The sequence below is a fragment of the Mauremys reevesii genome, linkage group 9, assembly GCF_016161935.1.
Source record: "Mauremys reevesii isolate NIE-2019 linkage group 9, ASM1616193v1, whole genome shotgun sequence".
In the NCBI taxonomy this organism is placed as follows: Eukaryota; Metazoa; Chordata; order Testudines; family Geoemydidae; genus Mauremys; species Mauremys reevesii.
In genome coordinates this window covers 53,656,961-53,676,810 of record NC_052631.1, presented here as the reverse complement: position 1 = coordinate 53,676,810, position 19,850 = coordinate 53,656,961, and the positions used below count along the sequence as shown (strand labels likewise).

The 19,850-nt window shown below is 46.6% G+C and overlaps 1 protein-coding gene across 4 annotated transcripts in view; it reads right to left on the bottom strand.

The window, feature by feature from the left end:
* Positions 1-19,850, bottom strand: part of SLCO2A1 (solute carrier organic anion transporter family member 2A1) — an 85,475-nt gene that overhangs the window by 46,788 nt on the left and 18,837 nt on the right. For all 4 annotated transcript variants that reach the window (XM_039489546.1, XM_039489549.1, XM_039489548.1 and 1 more), the window contains exon 3: positions 923-1,060. In XM_039489546.1, coding sequence (XP_039345480.1) covers positions 923-1,060 — 138 coding nt within the window. The remainder of the gene's footprint in view (positions 1-922; positions 1,061-19,850) is intronic.

Sequence of the window (19,850 nt, the reverse complement as noted above, 5' to 3'; positions counted from 1 at the left end):
GGAGTAGTTTGCCTCCACTGCAGATAGGCACCAAGATGTAGGTCAGGTTCTCTTCCCAGCAGTGATTAAAGGGGGAGAACCATGTTCTAGCTTTAGCGGGTTCTCTCTCCCCCTTACATCTCTGCTAAGACTATCCCCTTAGGAGGAATAGAGTATTCTAAGTCACAGTGGCTTCTAATGAAGAGTCCCACTAGCTGCCATCCTCCAAAGCTGTGCGCAAACTATACTTCTTTCCCTGAAATGGCCCCACTCTGCAGAAGCAAATGGTGGGAGCACTAGTGTAGACAGGGCTAAAGCCACCCTGGAAATTTGAAGCTGTCATGCTTGTAAGAGTATGACATGATGGGCAAAATGCCAGCACCCAACTGAGCCCAGACTGCACTGGCATTCCCACCATTGCTGTCACAGCCGGGTGTAGCAGCCGCAGGGAATTTTAGGGACACGAATGTAGTGCATATGAGGTCCAAATGTCCTGCTGCTGGCTGCTTCCGCTGCTGACTCCCAGCTTTCCCACTGTGACCCTGCAATCCTGCAGCACCCCTGCTGGTGGGAGGGAGTACTGTATGTGGTGTGGCAGAGACGGAGGTGGAGCACCAGGGCAGATGGCCCGATAAGAAGCATCTGCCCTTTAAAAGTGAGAGAGGGCAAAAAGAGAAGGAAGAAAGGGGGGTCTGGGGCAATACTCTGCTTCCCAGACACCAATTCTAGTCCCACCGTCACTTAGACTCCTGCTTCTCCCAAATTTCTGTTTACCCTGATAGTGGGAGTCTCTGGCAGACAGACCCAGCAATCAGCTCATCTGGCACTTACAGGCTTTGCTAAGGAAACACAGAGACAGGGCCCAGAGGTCCTTTACAGAGAGCAATACCTCCACCCTCATGTCTCCCAGCTGAGCCCATTCGCGTGCGTCTCAGGCAATTACCTCATGCAGGCTGGAGATGAAGCCGGAAGAGAGACTGGAGAGCCCAAAGCGCTTCTCAATGGTGGTCAAGCTGCTCTTGAAGTTAGCACTGTAAAGAAGCTGGAATAACTGGAGGAGGCCATGGCAAATCACAAACACCTGTTAGCAAAACAACACAGTATTACAGTTAGTAACTGAGCCATGCCCCCACGGAGCCAAGAGCCACACCCCATGCTGGCGTGTAACCAATTCAACAGTCACGGACACATCCGCTTTATAACCATCACACACAGCATGTGTGAACATAGCAATCAGCTCGGTCCAGGAGTCACCCTCACAACCTCATCAGTCTTCATTTAGGAGTGATTTCATTATTAATTTCTTTGTGCACGGGCACAATTCCCCAGCACGTTATCTGCTCTCAGGGCCCCATCTCTGCTACAGCCGACCTAGGAGACCAGGATGGAGCTTGGCTTCTGGATTCATTCGTCTTGCTTCTGGCTTGTTGGCACAGTGACATGAGGTCCACTCTCACGCTGGCCTGATTCCCCCAAAGGCAAGCATCCCCCTCTGCAGCACTCCCAGCTCACAGACTCAGAGACGAGCTATGGGCAGAGCAGCACCAAGAACTATACAGACCTCCTGTGCAGGCTGAATGCCTTCAATGAGGGCTTGTGGGAGGACAGTAGGAGGTGGTAATGTGTGTCCTGAAACCTAGCTAAATATTCCTGTGCCGCCCAACAACTCCAGGAAAGTCTCTCATCAGTTCTTTGCCATCTATAGCAAGACAAAACCAAAGCTCCATGTTAGCTGTGTGTTCCCTGCTTCCTGCCGGCTAGCAGTATACGCCCTAGGCACACTGACTCCCTAGCTAAAGAGATCTGTCATCCTTCTTCCCTTGTGCCGATGCATCCAGAGCCCTACCCCTGTCTCACCACCGCATGTCTGACATCTTTTGCTCCCCAATGGACCTCACAGCTGCAGAGGTGCTTCAAAGGAGTCGCAGTGCCAGCTAACACCAAGGTTTCTGGGGTGCAGCTGAGGCCCAAAGCCAGCGAGACACAGCTGAGCAGAACTGGGGACACCACTGCGGAAAAAGGAACTGCGGCAGGAGAAGCAGGCGTGCCACTGCCGGAGGAGAGTGGTTCAGCACTGACCTGCTGGAAGGTGACTTGTTGCCAAGCCCCTGTACTGCACTGGCACCCAGGTACCACTTACGGTCTCTGTAACCCTATGGCTGCCTCTCTCCCACAAGCTTTTGTTTTCTTTGTAGCTGACTAGCTGAGCAGCAAAATCAGAGCCACTTGGGGAGTGGCAGCATGTACAATGGGTAGGGCTGGCCTGGGATCCAGGAAGCCTGTCTGCTATTCCTAGCTCTGCCACTGACGTGCTGTGTGCCCTTGGGCAAGTCTTTCCATGCCCATTTAAGCTGGGTGGGGACCCAGAGAGACAAAAGATTCCTGCCTTTTATGTAAAATGTGGGGCCAGCGACTGTGTCTTATTCCGTGGCTGTGCAGTGCTCAGCACAATGGGGCCCTGAGCTCTGCTGGTGGTGCTGAAATACTAATAATAGCAATTATGATTTTTGTATTTAATAAAAAATAAATTCAGAATTAGACCCAGGGACCAATACATTTTGTTTTGACTGGTTTAGGAGTTAGGAATCTCTCAGCCAGCAATTTGCCTAGTAAGCTTCACCCCAATGTACTCTTCCATGGCAAGACTGATGGGGGAACCATTAGTGAAAAAGCCATAACGAGGGCTAGATCAGGCTTGTGGTAAGCATGAGTGGCTCAGTCCCTGTGTGGAGGCTGCAGGACGGGAAGGCTTACTCCTTCATATGGTGGGTGAAGTGGTACAAGCTGAAATGGAACCTTCCACTTTATCTATTGTAGGTGTGAGAAATTCTGCTGTGGGCCCCCTTCCCAGGACATCTGTGTGCTACATAACAAAATGGACTTTTAACTCTATCTGGAACTCTGGACTTGAACACTCTCTGCAAGCAGTTGCTGGGCAGTCCTGGCCTGATAAGTGATTTACTGCCTCAACTGCGGCTGCTTTACAGACCTCCTGTGACTTTTGCAGCTCAACCTTCTTCCTTGCTGCACCATCAGAATCCTGGAATAGGAAAACGCATGGCAGGGGACTCTTGTTCTTTAGCAGCAGGCTGGCTATAGATGCTTACGAAGATGGAAAGGTCTCCTGAAAGGACTGCATGCATTATTCCTTCTTAATTAATTTGTTAATGTTTGTGCAGGGCATTGAACATGTAATTATGCAACAGAAATGCTAAATATTATGACTAAGTAGTACTATGTATATGTTCACTTTTATGGCTGCTGGGGATTAGGGATTATATACTGTAGAATATTTATTGTGTTTATATAACCTGGAATACGTAGTTTTATTGCATTTTATCGGTTCCTGCAAACAACTTATCCTTTCTTCGCTGCTGGGAAGTAATTGATTTAGTTTGGGAAGGAGTGTTGTCTAGTGGTTAGAAAAGGGGACAGGAAGTTATGTTCTTAACTCTGCACTGATTATTATTTGTATTACGCTCGTGCCCAGAGGCCAGGGTCCCATTGTGCTAGGTGCTGAACAAACGTCTAAGAAAGAGACAGTCCCTGCCTTGCAGAGAGAGACTTGCTGTGCTGTCCAAGCAAATAACTCAGTGCCAGATTCTCAACTCATGTATATCGGTGTAAAACGGAGTTGAAGATCTGGCCCATTATTATCAAGATGTGCCTCCATTTCAGTCATATATAAAACAGGTGAAACAATCCCTCATCTAAGAGGTCGTGTTATTGTTTGTAAAGAGCTTTAAGAGCCATAGATGAAAGGGGTTGTATCCATGCAAAGTATTATTGCTACTTAAAGATCTTTATGGCATGACAAGAGCAGCAGAGAGCTGGGATCCCTAGGGCCACACTACGTAAGGGGCCTGGCGTGAGGAAACCAAACGTTTGGGGCTAGTGCAGCAAACGGAGAGTTGGAGAGGGAATATGTAGGCTACTTGGGACAGGGCAGGAAGACGATCAAAAGAGCCAGGGTAAAATACAGTAAGGAAGTCATCCGCTTCCGGAGATGGAATAGGACGCTCTCAAAACTCTTTGATCTATATTTAGCCAGATCAGTTTTTCTTTGTTTTCTTGGGAATGTGACTTGTCCAAACTGTGCCAATACTATCTAAAAAATAATTAAAGATGGGGAAAAGTCTTTTTATGTAAATTCTCAGGAAATCAAATATTTGCCGGACTCCGGAAGAATGCCCAGCAAAGATAAAGTTGGGAAGCCGAGACCCGCACACTGGAGATCAAAGGTATCGCAGTGCTAACAAACTCCTCAGGTCTTTGGCTGGGTTAATAATAAGGATTATTCTTTATTGGTATGGTGGTAGCGCCTGAGAGGCCAGACGGGAAAGGCCATGGAGATCTTATGCAATGTTAATGCAGCAGTGTCCTCCGGAATGAAAATGAAGCATGTGAAAGGAAACTGGTGATTTTCCCCATGCTGAGCCCAAACCAGAACCCCACATCCAGTCCTTATATCTCTGCCATGAGCTGCACCAACAACCCAGATCCAAACACCATGGAATCTGAAGTTTTCATATCTGGATCAACACCTGAACTTTCCCAAATTTCTTGGGGTGAAATCCTGACTCCACTGAAGTCAAAACGAGTTTTTTCCATTGACTTCAGCGGGGCCAGGATTTCTCCCTGGGTATTCAGATTTGGTTTATTATTATAGAGCTAGGTTCGAGCTGTGAACTTGGATTTGAACCGGGATCCAGATCTGGGGTTTCGGTTCAGGCTCCTTCTAAAATCAAGAGTAAGGCTGTAGGATAAGAGGAGACTCCATGGGGCCATAGATATCTGCTACACTGGATACAGTAGCATGATTGCAGGCAGAGAAATGGGAGCCAGAAGAAAGGGAGAAGTGAGGGAGGGGATGGGCTCAAGAGGACAAGTTGTGGGTCAGAGACCAATAATAGAAAGGAGATCTTCAAGTCAAGCCTGGTCAAAGGTGGCTCCTCATGGGGATGAGGAATCTCATTGACAGATCATGTTCAACTAGTTTTTGAAAATCTAGCTGGATCCTGTTTAAGTAGGGCTAATTAGGAAACATTAGGGAGGCAGAGGATGGGGGCTGGGAGCACCGAAGGTACAGAGCAGCTGGAGAGAGTCTATGGTGCAAAGGACTAGGCAAGAGAAGCAAAGCTGTACACGAAGGGGAGGGCGGAGCTGAGAGGATGAATTTACATGGAAAGAGGCAGCAGGATCCCAAGCCCTTCTCCAAAAGTGCTTAGCAGCATGGGAAAAAACAGGAAGGTCCAGAGCTCTGGGGAGAGCCAAAGGTGGGCAGTGGAAGGGTGGACACAGCTGGGAGATGAAAGCCCAGGCTCAGAAACAAGAGGAAAGGTTGAAAGCAGAAACCTTGATGGCACCAGAAGGCAGCAAGGATGGGGAAGGAAACCAAGGGCTGGCTGCAGCAGAGGAGTCCAAAATGGAGAGACTGGACATCACAACTGACAGGATAGGGGAGAGCGGGAGACATACACTTGTTGAAGGAGAGCAAGTGGTGATGAGAGAAGGAATTCTCTGCCCTCTTACCAATGATCCCCTTCATTAGGAGTCACTAGCTGGTGGCAGAAGGAACCTCTTGAGGGGTGTTGATTAGAAGTCAATCCATCTGACTCTCCTTGGCCAGACCCCTGGCAGGCTAAGGCAGGGTGACAGAGGGGGTGGGGAGAGGTGTGGCAGTGGGGCCTGAGGCAGGGCGATGCAGGGAGGGACTGCGGGGAAGGAGTGCCAATGGGGCCAAAGGCAGACGGATGGAGGAGTGCTAAGACAGGGAAGTGCGAGCACTTTTCCCCTGCTCCCCACTGAGTAGCAATGCAAAGTACAGGAGAAACTGAGCCACCCACAGGATTCACAGAGATATTATAGAAAATGCCCAGAGTCACAGGCTGTAACTCAGCAGGCCATGGTTAGAGTGGGCTGGGGGCAGCACGCTCTGGTGGCAGCTCAGCAGGCCATGGTTAGAGTGGGCTGGGGGCAGCACGCTCTGGTGGCAGCTCAGCAGGCCAAGGGTCCTTTTTTGACTCTGCCACTGACCTCCTTGGGCACGTCCCTCCCCCTCTGGTTAGACTGGAACCTCTTTGAGGCTGGGGCTGTCTCTCACTGTCTGTCTGTCGTACACCTAGCACCTCTCAGCCAGGGCTTGTCAGTGCTACTGTAATATAACAATTATCCATTTTACAGCTGAGACCCTAAGGGCACATCTACATGGTGAAAAAACGCTGCAGCAGCGACTCTCAGAGCCCGGGTCAACAGAGTCAGGTGCGGGCTGCAGGGCTAAAAATCGCAGTGCAGACATTCTAGCTCAGCCTCAAGCACAGGCTCTGAAACCTGGCTAGAGGGAGTGTCTCACAGCACAGGTTCCAGCCAAACCTGAATGTCTACACGGCTAGTTTTAGCCCTGCACTGAGCACCTGTGGTTGCTGACCTGAGCTCTGAGATTCACTGGCACCAGGGGGGTGGGGAGTGTTGGCTTTGTAGACTTGCCCTAAGTCCCTGTCTCTATGCAGCAGCAGTTTGATCCTCTCCTTTCCCCACTACTGTAACTGATGTGCAGGATTCTCCTCCCCCCACAGGAGCCTGGGTGACCCTAGTTGAAGGGGCTGATTTAATAATACTGATTTTTATTACTCTTTGCTGCGGGCCTCTGTGTGCAGCGTGAACAACACTCGGGGAGGTGGAACCATCCCAAGCGAAGGTGGGCACGGAAACCAGGCAAATGCAAAGAGCAGCGCCTGAGGTCAATGGCATTGAGGCCAGGGGATGGGAACTGAAGGGCAGGGGAGTTTTATTACTCTGGAAAAGCTGAAATTGGAATACCACCCACAACATTACAAAACAGCCTCTGATCTAGGTTAGTTTCAGGAGCCAGGCTAGATTGTGGAATTTTCCAGATGTGCTTTGGTCAGTCTTGAGCTGATATAGCCAGGCACCTGATGCAGGGTCTCCCTCACATCTAGCAAATTAGGCGTTTACTGGACTAAGAATGTCCAAATCCCACAGAGGCATTGTGCATAAGTAACAGTGAAAGGCGCTTCTTGGGCTGGAGTATCCCTGAGCATCGGCCTGAGGAGGACTGAGGAGCTGGACTGAAAGCATCACTCTGAGGAGACAGGGTACGTGGCTTGTGATAATGAAGGGGCAGTTGTTCAAAGGCACAAATGAGAGCTGGGCATCGAACTCCCACTGTAGCTTCACACGTCCCTTAGCAGGGCTTTGACCTCCTCTTTTTCTCTCACTATTCCCTGGTGTCTTTCTATGTGCCGGCCTGTCTGCACTTGGCTTCATTCTCTCCCTTCTCTCTCAGACTAATTTGTCTATAATTCTCCCTCTTCTTTAAATGTTGCTGGTTTTTCCTCTTTCCTCAAGAGGTTCTGTGTTTATTAATTATGAGGTGGATCACAGCAGTGAGACCCAGCCAAACTCAGGAATTGCTAGGTTAGGGGCTGTCCTGACACATAGTAAGGGATTGTAAGTGCCTCACAGCACAGACTATCTAAATAACCAAGGCAGACAAAGCAAACAGCAAACCAGAGGCAAAGTGACTAGCCCAAGGTCACACGGCAGGTCAGTGGTAGTGCTAGGCATAGAATCTAGTTGCCTGCCGCATGCACTGAGCACCTTGGTGACAGGTCACTCAGCTTTTATAAACCTTTACCAAAAAGGGTTTAAATAAGAATAAAAACTAACTCTGAAGGAGGTGAGATGTTGACACAAAGTGCAAACAATGGCACCGGGGGGAGGGGGCCGGAGGACCACTCGCATGCAAAAATCCTGTGTGCATCTCAAATCCATAGTTCACTGACCCTCGTCTAGCGGAGACAGCAGGGAGCCTGCCCCTCTCCAGCATGATTTTCAGAGCTTTGGGCGAATTCCTGATCAAGGTGCAATAGTACAGGCACACGGAGTGAAGTGCAGAAAAGCCAAGGCATGCACCCACACGCACCCGCAAAGACGCGCACGCACAAACGCCTCCCTCAATCCCCTTTTAATCACCTTGACATTTCCCTTCAGAGTGGCTGAGTGCTCATGACTGCAGGTTGTTTATACAAGATGCTTGACTCCCTTCCAAGCCACACTGTACATTAAAAGGGAAGCAAGCACCTGGGGAGAGGATCCTCACACACATACACACAACTCCCACTGCCAACTCCAGGCCTGGAGCTTCCACAGCAACATTTTTGCTAAGGAAAAACACCCACCTTGTTGCATGGCGCAGAAGGAATATTTTCCCCACATTCTTGGATCCTTGGGACTATTCTCTCTCCACCCCCACGTGTCCGATTTGAAATGGATAGCATTGTTGGACATTAGGGAAAGGCATCAAACCCAGCAGAAATCTACTCCTCCAGTCTTACTCCATGGGACTGACTGGCATAAGGGGAATTATACAAACAATCCACATGCCGCAGCTACCACACAGCAGCCCGATAACTCACCAACTCATCTGAGGAGCCGGCACTGGGATCCTGGCATTCAGCTTCAGAGACAGGCTGGGGAACTGCAAGGACACAAATCTATGTCCAGGAATTGTGGCCAGCTGCATGGTGGGACTCTCCCTCTGCACATGGCTAGCCCATCCCGCCCCCTGCAATGATGACAATTGAGCCCGCTTCCACTCTGCTGCCAGTTGGCTACTGGGCTGCCAGCTACGTTGTGTGTCACTAGTAAGGGGAGTCTCACAGCAAGGAGGATTATTAATGATGCTCCGAGCATTAACTGGCCTTGGCTTTTAGACATGGAATGTAATGCCTGGTGCTGGGGGAATGAGCTTCAAGCAGCCCCGCTTTCCTTGCCAGCAGGGTCTGTTGGCTGCAAGGATATTTTATGGAGGAAACTGAGGCAGCTACTGAGGTGGAGACAGGGGAATCTCCAAGCAGCACTATCTTCTCATTCTGCATGGCCCCACTGCAGTCTCCTATGTGCCACGCAGAGAGGTACCAGAGAGGCCTAGCTCGCTGGGGGGTCTACCTAATTAGGACTTGGCCTAATTATGAAACCAGGATTTAGATTTGGTTTATCATTTTTACAGAACTGTCACAATGTCTAATCGTTAGTATGTAACTTAGAGAAGACAATTTTTGTTATATTAACAGTACATTTAGCCCATGCTATATACTGGGTCAACTCGGCCACATTCTTATCTTGTATATCTTTCTATTACTGCTTATGTAAGATAACGCACCATCAACAATTTTGTTTATCCTTAACAGTCACTAACTAAAGACATTCTGAGAATGTATTTTAAACATCCCTGTTATGAAACATGGACTATTTTGTAACAGCTTGGGAGGAACATCCATGGGGTTAGTGAAAATGAGTCAAAATGCTTTTAAGGTTGCTGTAAGGCAAAGCAAAGTTGAGACATTTGATAACCCCCCCCCCATATGTTTATTGCAGGTGGGTCAGAGTTAAGGTCATTGTGCTCTGATAAAATAAGAATTGCTTTTCATGTAGTGAGAAAAGGGCACTGGCTCCTCAGCCGGCATCAATCAGCATTGCTCCACCCAAAGGAGTAAAGCTCCTGTGATTTACCCCCACTGAAAATCTGGCCCACTGTGCTTATGGTTATTGTGTCAGTGATGCAAGATTTATTCTGACCTTAGTTATTCCCAACATGGAGGAAACTTGTGTTGTGCCTACCCACACTCACCTGCTTTGTGGAGACTGGGTTAGGTGCTGGTTCTCCACCCGGCTACAACAGCCACACATTAGCCCAGTGCCATTCCAGAGAGCTGCACTGGTGTAATGACATGGAGAATCAAGCCATGAGTTTCCAGGCCATCAAACCCTGGCACAAAGCTGCCAGAATAGGGGCTAGAATCTGCCTCATCATCCCCAGGTTTGTGGACAAAATTAGTCATCCAATAAGCTTGGTTAAGATTTAATTTTAGAAACAAATAAGCCTCCCCTCCCCCAGCCCTGCTTCTTCACATAGACCCAGAAGCTTCTTACAACGTCCTTAACCGCACCCCAGTTTCTCCCCCAGGGCAGCTCTGGGCAGAGGAACTGAAGATTGAAACACTATGCGTACAGGGTCACCATGCCTCAGGAAAGCTATTATCAGTGTGAAGAGGGTGCAGCACAAGGCAACAGAGATAATTCAAAGTGTGAAGAATGTAAACTAGTTAGTAAGAGGGAAATGGAAGCTTTTGCAGGTATGAAAGAGTGTTAAAGTCACTGTATATTGTCTCACACTACCATGGTTATTACATTACAGTAGCACCAGGAGAGAGCAACACAGATCAGGGTCCCACCATGCTGAGAGACAATCCTTGCCCCAAGGACCTTACAGTCTAAATGGACAAAGAGTGGGAGGGGAAACTGAGGCACAGAGTGGGGCAGTGACTTGCCCGTAGACTGACAGCAGAGCCATGAATAGAACCCAGCAGTCCTGAGCCCTAGTTCTGTGCTCTAGCCACTTGATCATGCTGCCTCCTTGCCACCAACCACCACTTCCAAAATGAAGGGACATAATCTAAAACTTTGGCCCCCAGGCAGAACTGGGATAAATATATAGATTGAAGTACTGGGGAGAGTCATTGAAGCCAATGGAAAAACATGAATTTGAAAGACAGCAAGGTGTCTTCCCAGAAGAAGGGACCAAATTTGATGAAGTAGCAAGAGTTTTTAAATCATAGCTGGCTGAATAGCCTTTTACTGCTCCTAAAATATCTAGGACCAGGTGCTCAGCTAGTGTAAATTTATGTCATTTCTTTGCCTTCACTGGTCCTCCCCCAGTGTACACCAGCTGAGGATCTGGCCTGTTATGCTCTTGCAAAATGCTTACCTGTGCCACTCCATTACCCATCATTTCAGTGTTTACAGGCACTTGACACCCATGTAAGTGCTGAGGAGATCTGCCATGGCGATGTGGCTGCCTAACCAGATGGGAAGAGTCAGAGCCTCCTTTGTGAAACATACAGAACAGCTGTCTTGGGAGCAGTAGAAGAAGTGAAGACACTTAGAGAATTCATCTGACTCTTCTCATCTGACTGAAGACACACTGATTTATGACTTGGCCAAGCATAGTTGTGGTAAGGAGACATGCTCCCCAAAATTAAATGAATCGTGGGGGGGTAAATATTTGGAAAGGGCTGGCCTTTTCAGGAAGCTTGTTAGCTCTTCTGCAGTAGACATGCTGCTATTATAATTGTACAATGGGCTCTAGGAGGCTGGTTCAGAACCTGCTGACTTCAATGGAAACATTATCTACTATGCTGTGCTGCTACAATTCCAGCCATGCTATTTTGTGCTTAGATGTGAAACCATTTTTCAAAGCTTTAGCCACACCCAAGAAGGTACCTTTCACTTTCAGCCACTAAAGTTGAATATAGTTAGGGGCCTTAATTGGGCGCTTGGTCTAATTCAGCCAACTCATTCCATGGAATAGGATGAGTCAATGGTATAAAGTTGTAATTTAGTTTATGAAGATGATGGCATAGGTCACAGGCTAAAGCAGAGACAGGTCCTACCATCGGAAGCTGCAGTGATTGGGATGGTTCTTGTTTTGGAGAGAACTATCAGTTTTGTCGTTCACAGGTTATTCATTGCTCACGCAGCCCAGTCAGTCCGGGGTGGGGTGGGGAAGGTGTGCTTTTATTGTTGCTATTTAGTACTCTGTGCTCTTTCACTGGGGTTCCATAGGCAGTATCCATTGGTGCCTGTCTAGATTCACGTGTACTCTGTGGGTCCCACTGAAGGCCAGGTGAGTAGTTCTGTTGCCTGCAGCGGGCCTGGGTCAGCCTGCAGAGCAGTGTTCTCACTGCCAAAGTGACAAGCTGTCACAAAGGCGGAACTCCAAAACAAAACAAGGTTTGTACCTTTCTTCCTTTGCTCTTTTCCAATGCATAAAGGAGGCCTCAAACTGCTGCCTTTTTAAAAAAGTAATCGGCTTGGTTTTTTACATTAGAAATAACAGGTCTTGACATCTCCATTTTTGCTGGAAGCCTAATGTGATGACGACATCAGAAGATCCGAAACTTGCATGGGGAGTGGCTGTGTAAAGTCAGCATGGTTTAAAGAATAGGGAACCTTGGTGGACATCAGGAAACTCACATTCTGGTCCCAGCTCTGCTACTGACTTGCCATTTGACCTTGGGCACGTCACTTCAGCTCTGTTTCCCCTCTCATCCTTTGTCTTGTCTATTTAGATTGTAAGATCTTCAGGGCGGGGACTGTCTCTTACTACCTGTCTGCAGCACAATGAGGCCATGATCTTGGATGGGACCTCTAGGCACTACCATTTACAAATAATAATGTTTAGTCAGATGTGTAAAACACTCTTTACGGTGTGTGAGTTAAACAGAGTATAACATACAAACGCCTCACCAACTCTTGGGAGAAAAGCTTTTTCTGAAAGATGCAATACTGTCTTCTCTCTAACAGAGCTGAAAAATTTCCCTGCTCCTCCAAAGAGTTCTCCAGTAAAAACCAGAATAGAAGAATTTGATATTCCTAAGATTTCTAAGATAAATAATGGGAACCTTTAAATACAAACTTGTTAAGGCCATCTTTATATAACACTAATGAGCAGCAAAACGGCAGAAACAAGAAAGAGTCAGTTCCTTTGGAATCCGTCTTTACAAGTCACTGCTTAATACACCAAGGGAACCTTTCCATGTATAATGGATTGAGTCATAAGGTGTCCAAAATGTCAAACACAGAAGGAAATGCACTCTTCTTTTGTAAGACGAAACTTGACAAACACACACACAGGTGCACCAATGTGTCAAGCTTTCACAGCCAAAGCCCACTGGTTTTTGTTTTTGATGTCATCTTCACTGGCTTGCCACTTTGTACCAAGCAACATTCACTTACAATGTTCCGTTGTCCAAGCAGGAGTCCCAGGAAGGCTGCAGCAATGCTGCTTGGGCAGGAGTTCACAGCCACTCCAGCAGGGGCCTCTCTCAGGCCTGCTACAAACAGTCATTTGCACTGTCATGCAAATTACATTACAAACCATCATGAGGGACAGTCTGTCTCCCTAGTAAACCGTGTACATTTGTGGGGGGAGGCAAATTGCCCTTCACGCTTGTGGCTCTCACTACAGTCAATAGAAACCAAGGACAGAATTTGGCATTTAGTTTTTATTTCTAATATAAGAAACTAAACTAGACAAAATCTGTTTAACTGATTTTAAAGCCCATCTTGACCATCCTCTTGGCAGTATTATTAGTACTGATAATGTTTTCCTATTGCTGAATGATCCATATTTTCCTGAAGTCACACTTCAAATGCAAAGATGATATTTGTCCTTTCCTGGGCTAATCAATAACTCAAGTGTGCCTGTGCTTTTCCAGAACAGTGCTACATGCTGCTCCCACTAGGCGAGAACTGGAGGCACTGGCAGAGCTATAGGTGGAAGTGCTACTGTACTCACTTGTCCTATCGAGATGTTACAGGGAAGTACTGGACCCGAGCCTCAAATTTCAGATCCAGATTTCAAATCTCTCCAAGGCTGGGGGTGTTCAGATCTGAAGTTTAGTTTGGATCTGTCTCTAACAGACACTGAGATCTTCATTTTGAAGAGCATGGGCTGTTGTTGATAGTCACTGAGGCGCTGATTCAGGAAAGTATGTCTGCACATGCTTAAAGTTAAACCCACACTAGTCAAGCACCTCACTGAACAGGGAAACTTTCCTGAATTAAGGCCTGACAGAACTGGTTGCAGAGTGCCTGCCTGCACTAGTCTATGCTGGGGCTCTTCTCAGTCCAGATGGGTTCCTAATGAATCACCAACACCAGCTCCAATACCAACTGAACTTTTGGGGGCTGACTAGATCTGAACCTGCATCTCTTCAAAGAGCTAAAGAAATCATAGTCCAGAGTCTTCTCTGACCCTTTTCAGAGTGGTAGCCGTGTTAGTCTGTATCAGCAAAAACAACTAGGAGTCCTTATGGCACCTTAGAAACTAACAAATTTATTTAGGATAAACTTTCGTAGGCTAGAGCCCACTTCATCAGATGCATGAAGTGAAAAATACAGGAGCAGGTATAAATACATGAAAAGATGGGGGTGCTTTACCAAGTGTGAGGTCAGTCTAATGTGATAAATCAATTAACAGCAAGATACCAAGGGAGGAAAGAAGACTTTTGAAGTGATGGGAGAGTGGCCCATTACAGGCAGTTGACAAGAAGGTGTGAGTAACAGTGGGGAGAAATTAGTATTGGGGAAATTAAGTTTACGTTTTGTAATGACCCAACCACTCCCAGTCTTTATTCAGGCCTAATCTGATGGTATCCAGTTTGCAAATTAATTCCAGTTCTGCAGTTTCACGTTGGAGACTGTTTTTGAAGTTTTTGGTTGAAGAATTGCCACTTTTAGGTCTGTTATTGAGTGACCAGAGAGATTAGAGTGTTCTCCTACTAGTTTTTTAATGTTATGATTCCTGATGTCAGATTTCTGTCCATTTATTCTTTTGCGTAGAGACTGTCCGGTTTGGCCAATGTACATGGCAGAGGGGCATTGCTGGCACATGATGGCATATAGCACATTGGTAGATGTGCAGGTGAACAAGCCCTGGATGGTGTGGCTGGTGTGGTTAGGTCCTATGATGACATCTTCATCATCTGGACCCATGGGAAGGAGGCATTTCACCAAGATTTCAATGATTTCCACCCTACCATCAACCTCAGCCTGGACCAGTCTACACAAGAGGTCCTCTTCCTAGACACTACAGTGCTAATAAGCAATGGTCACATAAACAGCACCCTATACCAGAAACCTACTGACCGCTATACTTACCTACATGCCTCCAGCTTTCATCCAGACCACACCACATGATCCATTGTCTACAGTCAAGCTCTAGGATACAACCACATTTGCTTCGATCCCTCAGACAGAGACAAACACCTATAGAATCTCTATCAAGCATTCTTAAAAGTGCAGTACCCACCTAGTGAAGTGAAGAAACAGACTGACAAAGCCAGAAGGGTACCGAGAAGTTACCTACTATAAGACAGGCCCAACAAAGAAAGTAACAGAACACCACTAGCCATCACCTACAGCCCCCAACTAAATCCTCTCTAGCACTTCATCAAGGATCTACAACCTACAACCCTCACTCTCACAGACCTTGGGAGACAGGCCAGTCCTTGCCTACAGACAGCCGCCTGCCCCCAACCTGAAACAAATACTCACCAGCAACTACACACCACACAACAAAAACACCCAACCCAGGAACCAAACCCTGCTACAAACCCCGATGCCAACTCTGACAACATATCTATTCATGGGACACCATCATAGGACCTAACTACATCAGCCATACCATCTGGGGCTTGTTCACCTGCACATCTACCAATGTGCTATATGCCATCATGTGCCAGCAATGCCCCTCTGCCATGTACATTGGCCAAACCAGACAGTCTCTATGCAAAAGAATAAATGGACACAAATCTGACATCAGGAATCATAACATTCAAAAACACTTTAGTCTCTCTGGTCACTCAATAACAGACCTAAAAGTGGCAATTCTTCAACCAAAAAACTTCAAAAACAGACTCCAACGTGAAACTGCAGAACTGGAATTAATTTGATGGGACCTCTCTCTTTCATAGAGGCATGAACCAGAAGGGATTATGAGTTGAAATGTCCCTTAATGGTGATGTTATTAACATTCACTGCACATTTTATGCAGAACACAGATGTAAGTATGTAAGTAAGCCCACTCTTTCATATAACAGTCACACTAGTATCTAATATAAACTGTGGAGCGGCTTCTGCCATTCCTCAGTGCGATGGAACATTTCACCACCTTAGCCCAGCAAATAGTTACCATGATCTGTTCTACCACAACTCACTGAGCTTAGATTGCAAGTTCTTTAAAGCTATGTGTTTGAACAATGGGGAGTGAAGCCTCTGGCTGCTACTGAAACATGAACATGTAATTATAGCAACAACATCAAGTGCTATTGACACATTTTCTAGCCAGATGGTCTGATCAAGGTCTCATCTACCTAGATGTCACCATTTGCTTGGCCAGTAGAATTTTCCCCAGTGCCTGATATTTCCACAGTTCAGGCTCTCTCTCTCTAATGGCTTCAGCTTGTCGTTTTACTTTGCAGTCTTCATTACCCCAAAAGTTTATTTTCTTGCCATGTGGTTTGGTCCTTGCACTTTCACTATGTTTATGAGCTCTCTTCTCTCCACGACATACCCGTATCTGATATCAGCTTCCTCCAGAGCTTAAGATCCCCTTTGCTTTCCTTGACCCACAATCTTACACAGCCTCTCCCCCTCACACCCATATGCCAGGTCATACCCTAGGTCTCACTATCAGCAACACTCCTCTTCCATTCTGCTCATAATCTTATCTACACTGACCACTCCTTGGTTATGTTTGGGCACTGAATCACCTCACCCCTCATAAAATTACCCTGTTTCACTGCTCCTAGCAACTTGATCCCACTAAACTTTTCATCTGGCTTGCTCTCTGGATCCCTCCTTTCTTGACCCTTCTCCTACAGTTCTCTTATTTATGGTGCTGTCCAACTCTTTGCATTTTACTGATCTGATCCTATCCAAAAAACACCTGTAGTTCACACCAGCTCTAGACCATTACAAGCATGAGTTGAGCTTTATAAAAAATACACACATATCCCATCACGATAGCCAATAGGAAATCTGTTCACATACAAAGGGATGCTCTCAGCAATGCAAAATCTCCCTCTCCCTCACTTGCTTTCCCTTCCTTCACATTAATCCTCTTCTCCACCTATCCAGCTCATACTTGTTTCTCAGCATTTCCTGGCCAAGTACAAGGGATTTGCTTCCTTCTTTAAAACTGTGATCTCTCTAATTTGTCATGACATCTCCTCCACCCCGACATCTCCTCCTGGCTACCAGCCTGAAATCAAATTATCTACTGAGCAGGTGCCAATGATTTTGTTAATATTTTGTTCTTCTACTGATATTTCATCACGTAAATAATAGGCAGAGTGCATTGCAACAACTTTTTAAACAGAGTTCCACAGCATGACAGGATAATGGCTACGTTTATAGAACGCAACATTTCTTTCATCAAATCTTTGGTCCCATTGAAGTAAATGGCAAAACACCCATTTACTTCAGGGGGACCAGGAACAGATAGCAACTTGTATGTATATATTCACATATTATTAAAACATTCACAAAACAAGATGTTCCACTGCATGGGCTTCTTCCCCTGGGGAAAGGATCAGAGCGCAAACACATGCCAGATGTTAGTCACATTGCTTAATGCATGTCTGGAAGGCACTCAGATATACTATAGTGATGACTGCAGCGTAAGAACCTATATAGAATAGATTGAGGAGTTAGGAGCTCAAATCCCACTGAATTCCAATGAGAGCTGGGCACCTTGGTAAATCCCAGCTCAAGTCATTACAATAAAATGGCATCATGGATAATCCCTTTCATAGTTGCAATACCATAAAGGCAGTAAGGGTCAGACTCTGCCATCCCTACTCATGGGAGTAGCAGCTTACTCCAGGAGTACTCCCTCTGAACTCAGGGGCACTACTTTTGGAGTAAGGCACTGCGCACCATGAGTAAGAATGGCAGAACTGGCACTAAATATATAGAAGTATTTTTTTCTTTATTATGGATGCTGTGGGCCTGATTCTTGTTTAGACCTCTTGGACCATGTTAATTAGACTTACCCTGCTCTGGTAGCTCAAGGGGGCCTTACAGCAGCCGTACAGAATTAAAACTGCCAGAGCAGTGTGAAGGAGTGATTGGGAACCAGGCTCTGGGAGTCCCTCCTTCACCTTTTCTTATGAACTCCCCACATGTTTATGGATGAACAGCAGCCCTGCTGTTCACGCGTCTCACCTACTGTTTTCTCCCTCTCCTTCCCAACAATGCCGTTGTCCCTCAGACATTTCTGACATAAGCCAGTCCCTCAAAACCCCTGTCTTCCCAGACCCTCCCTTTCTCTCCTAGTTCCCTACTGCACTTTGCTCCCTTTTTAAAAAACCCTCCCTAGATCCTGAAACACTTCACCTGACATCCTAGCTACCACCTTTCCTACCTCTGCTAATTTCCTAAGAGAGTAGCCCTTATCTCTCCAACCACCGCAGCAGCACCAGTATGTTTCTCTGCTCTAGCCCTGGCACACAAACTGATTTTCTCTATGGACCAAACACCTTCTCCTTTCCAAGGACCAGGGTTCATTCTTCTCCTTGAGCCTTCAGCAGTCTGAAGTCCTCCCTGGACCTCCTACAGATCCATGCAGGTGTCACTGTCTCCTTCCTGTCAATGTTCCATTCCTGCCCTCTTTTCTTTGGTGGTGGTAATTGTTCTGTACCACAGCCCTCTTTGGTAGAGTCCCATGAGCCCATTTTTGATCCTGTGCTATTTCCCATCCACTTTCTCTCTCTCTCTCTCATTGAATGTCTTTAGGCTGAGGCTACTCCACCATTCATATATATTTCTACACCTCTGATGATCTGTGTCTTCATCATAAACTTCCTCAAGTTCCCTGAAAAACTGAAGTGTTTCTCTTAAGCAAGAGCTTAATATACCCCACTTCTTTTCTTCCATTCCCCTCCTGGACTCCTGGATAGCCTGGGGTCTCCAGTATCAAAATAAACTTGAAGTGAGCCTTGACCCTGGCTTTGCCTTCTCCTCCCACATTTCCAGTATCAGCAGATTTGCCTATTGCTGCTATTGTTGTTTATATACAGCACTGCCTTTACCTCAACTCCACCTCTGTTGGCATCCTCCTCCATGTTTCCATCTCACCCTGCCTAGATTATGTCAGCTCCATTTTGTTGGCATCTCTTGTTCTCCAGATGGCAGCATGAACAGAGTGCCACTGACCACTTTCACAGGTGGATAGAGAAGCATGACCTCATCACAGTTATGTTCAAATGACTCCACTTGCTCCCAACTCATTTCAGGATGCTCTCCTTGGTTTTTAGGCTTTCCGTGGATTTGCTTCTACCTACATCATTATGTCTCCTCCCACCATCTCGCTCAGGCCTTCTCTCTTTCCCATTATGCAGTCTCAATGGATTGAGAATATAATGGTACTTTAGCAGCCTTGACCACTGGGCACCGCCTTCCTGCATCTCCAGCTTGTTTCAAAGTCCATCTGAAAATGTCTCCTTTTGCTTTGCCCATGTCTCCGAATTTCTTGCTTTCTCTGTTTTTTTACTTTCACTTTGGAGCTCTGTTATTTAACTCCACAAAACATTTAAAACACTCGACACAATAAAGAAAAACACTCAGTTGCAGTGCTCACTGAGCACAGACCTGTCCATCTAAGTTAATAACTGGCCCACCATAGTTCTTGGGGCACTGCGCGGACAATGCTAATTAAAACACCATAAACTAAACAAGATACAGTAAATAAACCACCATAAAAAGGTGCCAAACTGTTTGCCACAAGGTGTGGGGGCAATTTAAATAGAAAATGACTCTGCCAAAATACTTTTCAATTGCTGTTTAAAAGGATGGAATGAACATCAGTAGGGCGATGAGAGGCAGCATGGTCTAGCAGTTAAGGCACTGGACTGGGACTCAGAAAACTGAGGGTCTGTTCCTTGCTGTGCCAGTGACCTGCTGTGAGACCTCAGGCAAGTCACTTTGTCTTCCTGTACCTCAGTTTCCCCTCCCTATTTTTGCGACTGTGTTATCTACTCAGACTGTAAACTCTTCAGAGCAGAGACTATCTCCTGTTAGGCTGCTCTTAGTTGGGGCCTCTCGGTGCTACTATAATTTAAATATAGTGACACTAATAAATAATAAGGGGGAGTAACTGCTACACCCTAAGGGACCAACACCACTTACACCAAGGTGCAAAGGGGGACCCCTCAAGGGCTGGGGGGCCAGAGCACAGTTATATGCCAGGACAGTTATTAATGCAGGAGCAATCATAAACCATG